At 39.0% G+C, this 11,807-nt stretch overlaps 1 protein-coding gene across 1 annotated transcript in view; it reads right to left on the reverse strand.

Moving 5' to 3' along the window:
- Positions 1–11,807, reverse strand: part of axl (AXL receptor tyrosine kinase) — a 46,484-nt gene that overhangs the window by 21,089 nt on the left and 13,588 nt on the right. Inside the window, exons 5-7 of the mRNA XM_008426523.2 lie at positions 8,454–8,534; positions 8,247–8,362; positions 3,373–3,568 (exon numbers count right to left, since the gene is read on the reverse strand). Of these exons, the coding sequence (XP_008424745.1) occupies positions 3,373–3,568; positions 8,247–8,362; positions 8,454–8,534 (393 nt within the window). The remainder of the gene's footprint in view (positions 1–3,372; positions 3,569–8,246; positions 8,363–8,453; positions 8,535–11,807) is intronic.

The raw sequence follows: 11,807 nt of genomic DNA on the forward strand, positions 1-11,807 counted from the left end.
TTACTTCAGCAAAGTTCACAGTTTTTACCAAATTCTATAGTCTAAATCTGCTCCTTAGTTGCATCTTTTCGGGGTTGGTACTGCCTCTAGTGGTGTGGGGTGGTAACACACCTAATATAATTACATCACTAAATCAGAATACTGGTGGGGGTTGGAATAAGAAGGGTTCGGTGAATGCGCATATGCAACTGGGGGGTTCGGTACCTCAAAAAAGGTCAAGAACCACTGCTCTAGCGCTAAACTAGCACATTTATTTTGGTTCAATTTACCCAGAATGCCCTGTGCTGTAGTCCAATTCCTCCTTTGGAGCGGTCTCCAGTCCACTCGGCGTTCACATGTATGCATTCGAACAGGTCCGCATCTGAGTCCGGTTCACACCTCCCCAAATTAACCAGACTTTCCAAGTAAACAAACTAGAGTTTGACTAAAGTGAACTAAACAGGACTGATAGCAAACTTTATTTTTGGCATGAAACACAAAATTGTTTGTGATGTTGGGAAGCTTTGTCATGAACTGATGAAATGTTTTCATGATGAATCTGCTGCCCTCACCCAGAATAACTGACACATTTTACTAAAATCAAGCATGTTGGGTGACGTCCAGCCTGTTTCTACAGTATTATAAATGGCTACAGTTAGGGGTGCTAATTATGTTTCAAAAATAATAAAATAATGTAGCTTGTTTGCTTTCTCCTCTGGTATGCAAATGCTTTAAAGTGAAGGCATTTGTATTTTCCAGACACATAGTTCCGTTTCATAGCACAATCAAGTAACTATGTTCTCCATTCAGTTGTTATAAAGATGCTACGTCAAGCATAACTTAAAAGAAATTTGACTTTGCAATTTGACGCCTTGAAATTGGGCCTCTGTCTCTTTAAGAACCTCCTGCTCTTTCTGACACGCTGCCTTCAGCACGTCGTCACAACAAAGCTCCTCATTAGAAACTGATCTTAGGAGCTCAGTAAACCAGTAGTTCCACCAGGTGTTTGCTAATAGCTGCTGCCGCTAGTCTGAAGGAGCAGCACCGACAAAAGGATTCCTCAAACATGAAAGAACGAAGGGAATAACACTGTAACATGATGTAAAGCCCTAAAATGCTGATTTTACCTCCTTGCCTTTAATGCAGGATTTTTCCCTACATGGCCAGTGTGAGATGAAGCGACACCCCTGGGGGCTTGTCCGGGGTCTTTCTGGGTCTCTGCTCCCCTTCCGTTGGGGGCTCTTTGGGAGATTTCTCTTCCTCTGTTCCTCTGGGATTACTGGAATTTAGCTTTCTGCTTATTTTCGGGTGCAGAGAGTTTTAAGGCTTATGCTGTTCCCAGCATTATGACTTCTTTTTGATTCCAGGTGACAGAATCTCACATGTGCATAAAGCAGAAAGGTGAGATCATGTCAACACAGGTTCATATTTCATCACGCAACGTCTCTATTTTGATGCCTGATTGAATAAAGTCAATCGCATGAATAGGATACCGTGCCCAGGAATCCATTAGTGGAGCAAAATGCCTTGGTGTATCAGTATCCAGCTTCTTCAAATGTTATGCCTGGAATATTGAAAAAGACTAACAGTAATTTTTTAAAAACCACCAGCACAGCTTTTGTGTTCCCATTCGCATCTCCGAAACTGCTTATTCAGCTCACTCAGACTTTCTTTTCTAAATAACCCAGAAGTATCTAAAAACTGGAAACTAGCCTACATCTAACCACCATCATATTACAATTAAGCAGTTTTACTTTTTACATCCCGTTTCAGGGAAAGCACTGACTGAGCCTTCATAAAGGGGAAACTAATGCGGCACCTATCATGATACTTCAGATCAACATGGGGTCAGGTTTTTCAACATGCTTAAATGTGGATAGAGAGCACATTTATGCACTTTTACTATGAAAATGATGCTTTTATACTGATAGGACTCTCTGGTATGGCAGTAAATTGGTTTGAATCTTACCTAAAGAACTCGGAACAGAAGTTACAATCTGGGCTCCCCAACGTTCAACCTGGGCCTCTTCCTATTGAATATCTATATGCTTCCATTAGCTCAGGTTCTAACAAGAAATAAGATGAGTTACCAAAACTATGATGATGACACACAGCTCTACATCCAATCACTGAATAGATACTTAGAGCAAATCAATGTGTGGATGTGCGAAAACCTTCTACAGCTGATTAGAAACAAAACTGAAGTTTTTGTCTTTGGATTTAAAGAGGAACGATCTGGAGTCAACGCACAGCTTCAGCTGTTACAGATGGAAACTAGAGATCAGGCCTGAACCTTCAGAGACACATAAAGACAGTTACAAAGTCGGCCTTCTATCACCTGAAGAACATTTCCAGCGATAATCAGCAAGATCTAGAGAAACTGATCCATCTTTAGTCGCATTGATTGCTGCAACAGTGTCATCACTGGTCTGCTGCTGCTGGAGTTCTGACTAAAACCAGGAAGATAGAGAACATCACCCAGTTCAGATCTAAAGTTCTTCCACTGGCTCCCTGCAGCTCCGAGAATAGACCTTCAGATACTGTTGGAAGTTTATAAATCAGCTTAAAGATCTGCTGGTGTTGCCATAGCAACCTTCCAGACCACTCAGGTTCTGGTTCTGCTTCTCCTCTGCATTCTCAGAMCCAGAACCAAACATGGAGAAGCATCGTTCAGCTTCTATGCAGCACAAATCTGGAACAAACTTCCAGAAAACTGCAAAACAGCAGAAACACTGAGTTCCTTTAAATCTAGACTAAAAACCCAGCTGGTCAGCGTTACTTTTCACAATGAGAATCAGAATTTCTTTCATCGTCATTGTGCACAAAAGAAAGTACAACATTTAGAAAAAATAAATAAATTAGCAACTCTCGAAGGCAAGTCAAATAATTGAATAAAAGAATAATAAGTAAGTATATCACAATAAATATAAAAATAAAGTAGAAACATAGAAATAACTTGGCTGCTAAGGAAAAATGAATAAGTAAATATTAAGTAAATAAATAAGTGATCAGGTATGAACTGTTTTTTAGTCTGTATTTTGTTTTGATTAGTAGTAAGTAAAACATTAATCAATATTTTTTTGATGTATATTGGTGACAGAATTACTGCTTATTGCTTTTTTCACAATTGGTGACTGTGTTTCAGTGATGTAAAGCACCTTGAGCTGCCTTGTTGTTGAAACACAAACAAACACAAACAAACAAGTTGTAGTGAAATGAACAGATCTAAACGCTTGACTTTTGTTTGCACCTGCAGCTTTCACTGGTGCGTCAGCCCAAAACAGAGGAGGGAGGAAACATCGCAGCTTTGACCTTCACATACTTCCAACACAAACACTGACATCCAGAGGGCGAGGGAAAAAAACTCATCACCAATCCTCTTGAGAGACCCACCTCCTTCTCGTGTGCGAAACTCCACCCAGGGCGACCAGTCAGACGGGCCCTGGCTGCTGTCGCAGGCCACCCTGACGGCGTAGAGCGTGTGCGGCTCCAGGCCCTGGACGACATGCGTGGCTGGCGGGACGTTCACTTTCTGGGTGTGGATCGTCTTATCCGAGTCTGCCGGGAAGGAATCTCCCGACTGCTTGGCCTGAAACGTTCAGACAGAGTAGCGTTAAGTTGTTGCAGCCTTTGTGGCGGATTTAGCAGCTGCAGCCGTTCTTGTGTGGGAGGTTTATCTGTTGTGGCTCACAGGGCGAAAACAGGAACAGGCCGTGATTCCCAGAATCAAAACATTGGAAGAGAAAACTAAAAAACTCCCTATTGGACCTAAAGGTTGATGAAATTGTAATAATATTTTGAGCAGAACAGCAAGAAAAATGAAAAATCTGAAATATTTCTAATGCTTACAGCAAAAACACAAAATCTTAAGTTTCTAGTAAGTTCTAGTAAAAATATCTTAGTTCATTTGAAATAAGACAAAACTAACATACAAACTTTTCAGCATGAAAAAGGGAGGCTGCTTTAAGTGAATGATTCCTTAATATTAATGAAAACGTTCCTATTTCCCAAAAAGAAATTTTCCCTTGTTATCAGTGAAATAATCTGCCAGTGAAATTAGAACTGGGTTGCTAGGTGACAGGCTGGGCTTGGCTGTGGTTGCTAGGTGACGGGCTGGGCTTGGCTGGGGTTGCTTGGCAACGGGCGGGGCTTGGCTGAGGTTGCTAGGTGACGGGCTGGGCTTGGCTGGGGTTGCTAGGTGACGGGCTGGGCTTGGCTGGGGTTGCTTGGCAATGGGCTGGGCTTGGCTGAGGTTGCTAGGTAACGGGCTGGGATTGGCTGGGGTTGCTAGGTAACGGTGCAGTGCCTGTTGATTGTGAAATAATCTACCAGTGAAATTCAAACTTTTCACCAACATTAAGGAATTGGTGACTTAAAAAAAGCTCAGATATTTTGTTGAAAAGTTACTTATAAGCTAGTTTTGTCTTATATCAGGTGTAAAAAGATATTTACACAAGAAACTAGACCAAAAATACTTGGTAGGATTTTGGGTTTTTGCACTATATCTACAAAAACTCGTGGATGTTTACAATAATTTGAGTTAAAATAGAATAAAAATAAAACAAAGTTACAAATCTTGTTTGCTGGTAACAAAAGTGGCTTTTTGAATTGAAAAAGCTTCTGACCGCTCTCTCTGAATGCTCCCAAAAATGCAAAAATAATTCAAGCGGGAGGTTTTCTACAGCTTCACTGTCCGATCAAGCAACATTTTCAATTCTAAAACCCTTTTTGCAACTAACTTATTGAATAAATAGACCTAAAAGCTCAAGAACAAATATATTTGTTCTTCTCAATGTGTTATTTAGGTGATTAACCATCTGATTGGTATAAGTGTTTAGTTTCAGTGCTTCAGGAGCTCCTGATTATTCTCGGAGCTGTGTTAACGTTAGCATTGGGGACGTCTGTGCTGCTGCTACGTGTTTAGCACTGAAATGCTATTTTTGCCTTGAATAGCTTTGTTGATAAGCTAACTGCTTTTAGCACAACTTGAACACAGCAATAGTCTTTTCCAGCATCCCATTAGATTGTCTAATGGTTCAAAAACCATTAGATTTTTGAACCATTAGATTCAAAAATCTAATGGTAGATTTTTGAACCGGTAAATTTTTGCTTCACAGTTTCAACATGTTAAAATCTATGCAGTGAATTAATCAAAAAGTCTTGCCAGGGATCCACACTATATATTTATATGTTTTCCTAAGCTTTTTATTCTTGTGTTAAATGTGCAAGTTTAGCATGGGTTGTACCTTCTGTAGACTGGGGCAGTGGGAGGCGTCATTAAGTGCTAATTGTCTGCTGTAAAACCTGCTGAACACGCATATCGCTCAGCAAGGTGCACCGAAAGCAGCTGCAAATCAGAGCCAGAAACCTGCTGCCTCTGCAAACTCTCTGCAGTAAACACATTTTTTTAAAAAGGGGAACAACAGAAAGAAATCTTCCCAGCAGGAATCCCAAAACCACATCAAAGTTGTTTGTCCAGACCATTGTTCTGCTGCTACACGCTACAGACTGGACGCAGTTATTCTATAAACGAGGCGAACGCTGCTGGGTTATGAGCCTGAGCGCTGCACTGCAAAAACACAAAATCCTAACAAGTATTTTTGGTTTGAAGTTTCTAGAGCAAATATCTTAGCACACTTAAAATAAGACAAAACTAACATAAGTTTGTTTTCCACAATTAAATTGCGCAATTATATGGTAACGCAACCAGAGGAAATAATACTTTTTAATCCAGATTAAGGATTAAAAATCTCCTGTATCATTCTTTAAAGTTAGTTATAAATCAGTACATTTGATCTGAAACAAAACTAAGATATTTCCACAAGAAAATAGACCTAAATTACTTGTTTTTGTAGCATGAAACACATTATACACAGCAAAAACATGTTTTTTCTAGTTTCTAGTGTAAATATTTTACTAACTCGAATGAAGACAAAACTAACTTACAGGGAACTTGAACGTGCTTCAATTTTCCACCGCAACACGCAAACGTCCCCATTCACTCAGTGCGTTATAGTTCAACATCGCTTAGGATTTGTTGCTGCGCGTTTGCGCAGAGTGAAGGAAAGAGGAGACCAGCTGCACAGGCAGGCAGCGAAATGAGATGCAGGTGATCGACAACAAGAGCCAATGATCACCGATCATGCACTTTTTCACGAAAATCGGCTGATTATGATCGGTGACCGATCGATCGGCACACCTCTAGTTTAAGTGACTGCTGCCACAGCTGTGATCAATTTGACAATTAATAAAAAGTCACATTTAACATCATACATTAGCAAAAATATAGTAAAAATTCCTTACAAATATTTCTGAAAATCTGTGATTTTGATAGCAAATAAAACAAAAACAATCATCAAACCCTGAATGGACTGATCAATATTATTTAATTTTACTTTACTTATTGATTGCTGAAGCAAACAACTATTTATTGATGTTTTCAGTTTACTGGGTTTTATTAATACATTCTGGAACAACTGGCCCTTTAAGAACATTCAAATATTTAATGTGGCCCCAAAATTAAAAAAAGTTTGACGCCCTTGACTGTTGTCTTGCTGAAAAGTTGATTAGAAGTTAGTTTTGTCTTACATCCAGTATGCCAAGATAGTTGTACTAGAAACTAGACCAAAACTACTTGGTAGGATTTAGTGTTTTTGCAGTGTGGTGCTGCTGATGATGATGCAGGTTTTAAACCCTGATGGTTCTCCTTCCTCATGGCGTGAGCATAAAACTTAGGAAGTAGTCTGAGTGATTCAGGAGAGCAGATGAAAAAAACAACAGCGTGAATCAGCTCTGAGTTGTAAAACAAGTGTTTCATGTACTGCTATGCCTCTGCTCTGACTCATCCAGCTGAATGGCTCAGGCCCACAATACCTGCTGTCACTGCTTTTCCTCTTTCCATTCACTCTCTCTTCTTCCTTTCATGTGAAACACAGAAAAGCCTTTCTGCTCTCGACATCCCAGCCTTTTTCATGTTACTCCTCTCTGCACAATAAACTGTTAAACTCAGATTTTTGCCCCACTTTGCTGAGGCTGGCCCCTTGTCTTGTTCCCCTTGTGAGGAGGAGGGGGGCAGCTTTATTAGAACCAGACGTTTAGGGGTGGTGCTGCACAGCTCTCTCTTTTTTTTTCCAGGAGGAAAACTTTCCTCCTTTCAGCTACAAGAAATGCGGAGCTGGATGGTGGCAACCAGACACAAGGAGAGGGAGTGGTGCTACATGAGATTAGTTCAGGAGGCCACTTTCCCAGAGCGAAACCTGATCCATGGACGAAGACAGCAGGGAGGGGAACAGGATGAGCGAGGCAACCAAAGGAAAAGGATCCATCCTTTTCTTTAAAATTAGGGTTGCAGAAAGTTGGGCAGAAACTACTTACATCCACTCAGTTACACACAGCAAAACATTCTACTGCAAATATCCTAGTACAGTAGGAATAAAACAAAACTGACTTACAATTAACTTTTCAGTAATAAATATGAGGTTTTTTTTTAAGTCAATAATTCCTTTATCTTTACAAAAAAAGTTCTAGTTCCACCGGTAGAATGTTGCTGCGCCGTTACCTAGCAACGCCAGCCAAGCCCAGGCCGTTACCTAGCAACGCCAGCCAAGCCCAGGCCGTCACCTAGCAACCAGTTCTAGTTCCACTGGCTGGTTACTTCACTTATAACAGCCAAACGCACTTTCAATTTAGCCAAAATTAAAATGATAAATGTTCTTCTGGTTGTGCCAGAATGTATTGATAAAAGCCGTTAACAAACTGTTAAAATACCAATAAATATCTGTCTGTGCATCCGATAAGTTCTAGCAAGTAACTTTACAGGAAGACATAGGAGCTGGTTTTAAGAAAATGATTCCTAAATACTGATGAAAAACTACTAGATTATTTCGCTTAAAGCAAAATTATTCCCATGGTCGAAAAGGAATAATCTAACAGTGTTTGTGTCTTCATATTGATTTTCAAATCAATATGAAGAAATTAGACTTAAAACAAGCTCCTATATCTTGCTTATAAGTTAGTTTTGTCTTAATTCAGGGGTGTTAAAATATTTCCACTAGAAACTAAACCAAAAATATTTTGTAAGATTTTGTGTTTTTGCAGTCCAATAATTGGCGTTTTGATCGGTTACTGAGTACTTGAGTAGCCTTTTGACAAATAATCTCTGTAATAAATTCTGCAAATATAAAGGAGGAAGACAAAGTTTAGCATCGAAGTCCAACAGTGTGAGACTTCCAGGTTAGATGTTTTCCACTTATCCTGCTCCATCTCACCTGAACAGAGCAGCGTATTATCGGGTAGATTCCTCCAAAACCAGGCTGCCAGGACAAACGAACGGCGGTCTGATTGATCTCCACAGCGCTCACATTATGAGGTTGGGATGGCAAAACTAAAGAGAGAAAAGAAACACCAAAACAAGAGTAAACAAAAATCCTGCAGCAGCGAATTCAGCAGAGAGACTTTTTTTAAAGGGCGATTACCGGTGATGGTTCCAGACCGGGAGGTCGACACGCCCTTCCGGTTGTAAGCTTCACAGGAGAAAGTGCTGGTTCTGTCCAGACCTGGATGGAAACAAAGTCGGTCAGTTCAAACCAAAACCCCTGCAACAGCGCTGGGAACAGGAAGCAGCATCAACGTGAGAAAGTTCACGCCGACTCGAGAAAAGTGGGAGGGAAGCCATTTCCACGGCCTCCTGATTATGACGCTAGTTTTCAGGACATTAACAAAGAAGCTTTCACGTTCCATGTGAAATCTTTCTCCATCTGTCAAAAAATGCACTGCAAAAACACAAACAATCATCAAGCATTTTTGGTCTAGTTTCTAGTGCGTATGTCTTAGTACACTTAAAACAAAAATAAAAGTAACTTTTCAGCAAGATATAGCAGCATGTTTTAAGTCAATAAGACCTTAATATTGATGAAAAAGTTCCAGCTCCATTGGCAGATTATTTTATTTATAACATATGATCTGAGTGAAAGAATCTGCCAATGGAACTAGAATCGGGTTGCTAGGTAACGGGCTTGGCTTGGCTGGGGTTGCTAGGTAACGACGCAGTGGAATATTCTACCAGTGGAACTAGAACTTTTTCACCAATATTAAGGAATAATTTACTTAAAACAAGCCTCTTTATCTTGGTGAACAGCCACTTGTAAGTTTTTTTATTTTATTTTAAATGCACTAAGATATCTGCATCAGAAACTAGACCACAAATTTTTTTTAGAAGATTTTGTATTTTTACATGAACTTTGTTCTTTACAAAATTAAAGTTTATCAGACTTTGACAGAGCAAACTTGCATAATTATACCATTATGAATATATTACTTGAAAATGGCGTCATTACAACAATATTATCATTTATTGCGATAATTGCTCCAACAATTTATAGTCAAGCAAAAAATTTTATTGTGACAAGTTTAGTTCTAGATAGCATACAGTAACATTTAAGTTTTGGAAAGTAAAATGTCAGTTATGGGAAAGTACAGTTTAGATTATGTAATGTTCCATCCATCCATCCATCCATCCATCCATCCATCCATCCATCCATCCATCCATCCATCCATCCATCCATCCATCCATCCATCCATCCATCCATCCATTCACCCTTGTCCCTCAGTGGGGTCGGGAGGGGTGCTGGTGCCCATCTCCAGCTAACGTTCCGGGCGAGAGGAGGGGTACAACCTGGACAGGTCGCCAGTCTGTCGCAGGGCAACACAGAGACACACAGGACACACAACCATGCACACACACACTCACACCTAGGAACAATTTAGAGAGGCCAATTAACCTGACAGTCATGTTTTTGGACTGTGGGAGGAAACCGGAGTACCTGGAGAAAACCCACCATGCACAGGGAGAACATGCAAACTCCATGCACAAAGACTATTATTATTATTATTATTATTATTATTATTATTATTATTAAAGAAAAAAACTAAAAATGCAAGCCCATGAAAAAGAAAGAACTCTGTATTTTAAAGTTTTTTGAAGAGACCTGACCAATATTTGTGTGACAATATTCAAAATAACCTTCAGAAATTATTTACAGACACAAGCTTTTTTTGAAAGACCATTTCTAAGACATTTAGCCATAAAATCTCCATGTTTTTCTCTTCACTTGCATATTTTCTATAGAGATAAACATTTGTAAAGTGTGCAGACAGCAGAATATATCCCAGTCAGACCCAGTTCAGGAATGATACCCTGCGTTTCAAACAGAGGAGGAGTAAATTAGAGGATTTCCCACTCAGGCTCAACAGTAATCAAAGGCCTGGAAATGAAAGAAGTCGACGTTGTGGGAGGCTTGTCTGGCAGAACAGTAAACACACAAAATGACAGAGATTTTAATGGCCAAAAGACCAACTTAACTAGATTTCTTTTTTACATAAACATGGAGTTAGAGGAAACGTAAGCTCACTCTTCTCAGGATTACTATTTGTCCGCTAATAGGGGAGCTAATTTTTCGATTAGTGCTTTTGCTGACTTTGAAAATGTTTAGCAAACTTAGCTTCCCCTAAATAAATTTTTCCGGATAAATTCTAAACCAAGATGTTTTATAAACGTTCAGTTGAGTTTGATGTTGTTTGTGTTGAAGTTTTGTATATTAACTGTTAACTCTTCAAGTAGTTACACATTTATATTCATGCTCTTATTGTGAAAACTGTTTATGCAGCAGTTCCGCTTCCTCTCCTGGAAAAAAAAAAAGAATCATACAGGACCAAAATAAAACACGGATATAGTATAAATATAAATACAATATCTAATGGCTTTGTAAAAATGTGAATTATAAAGGGTTGTAGTTTTTCAAGGGTAGATATAATTGGCATTGAAGTTAGCGTGTTAGCATTAGCTTTCGCCAAATACCATGTAGATATAAAACTTAATCCTGTTGCAATAAGCTATAAATCATTTACTCACTTGATGAATTAAAAGGAGCTCAATAATTTCCATTTGCATTATTTACTATTTTTCTCTTTTTCTACTAAAAACAGGATAATAAAAGTCTTCAGTCTGGTGTTTTGGTCTCAACTAGCCCTTTATTTTGAAGGGCAATTTTGTTTACAGAGACTTCATAATTCATTTTATTTGTTGTTTCTGTTGTTTTGTTTATTTATTTTAAAATGTCTTCCAGTTTCATTAGACTTTAAAGTTTATTGATCTTTGCTTTGGTTGTATCCGACTGAATAGTGAATTACCAACACTTATATTTTTCCTTCTTTATTTTTGCATTATTTGCATTATTTATCCAAGCTATATGTGGAAAATACAAGGAGTTCAAAGTACAGATATTTCTCTTAAAAAATATCTTAAAATGTAGAGAGTTCTCAGAAAGACACCTGTAAAATCTACTTTCATTACAGTAACAAAGTATTTCTTTACTTTACAACTCTGTCAATATCTAAATTAAACTGTTCATGAAGGGATCCAGAATCCCTTCATGATTCTGGAAGGGATTCTCTTTAAGAAAGAGATAACTTCTTAAAGTTATCTCTTTCTTAAAGAGATAACTTTAAGAAAGTTATCTCTTTAACTTTCTTAAAGAGATAAAATAGAAAACGGCTTGTTTTTGGTTCTTAACTTGTTACTGGAAGAATGTGGCCTTCTGGAGTGGAGCTAAGTGAACAAAGAGTGGGGAGGCGTTGGGGTCTAGGTGAAAGACTGCAGCCCTTGCAGGCCTGGGGCTCCTCTGAAGGGGACAAAGCGTGACACATTCTGACTCCCAGCGGAGAATGATTCCTCTCACACACTGACTCACAGCGGGCTCACACACCGACAGATTCCATAACACAAAAACAGGCCAACACACACACACACACACACACACACACACACACAC

The sequence above is a fragment of the Poecilia reticulata genome, linkage group LG13 (genome assembly GCF_000633615.1).
Source record: "Poecilia reticulata strain Guanapo linkage group LG13, Guppy_female_1.0+MT, whole genome shotgun sequence".
Taxonomy (NCBI): Eukaryota; Metazoa; Chordata; class Actinopteri; order Cyprinodontiformes; family Poeciliidae; genus Poecilia; species Poecilia reticulata.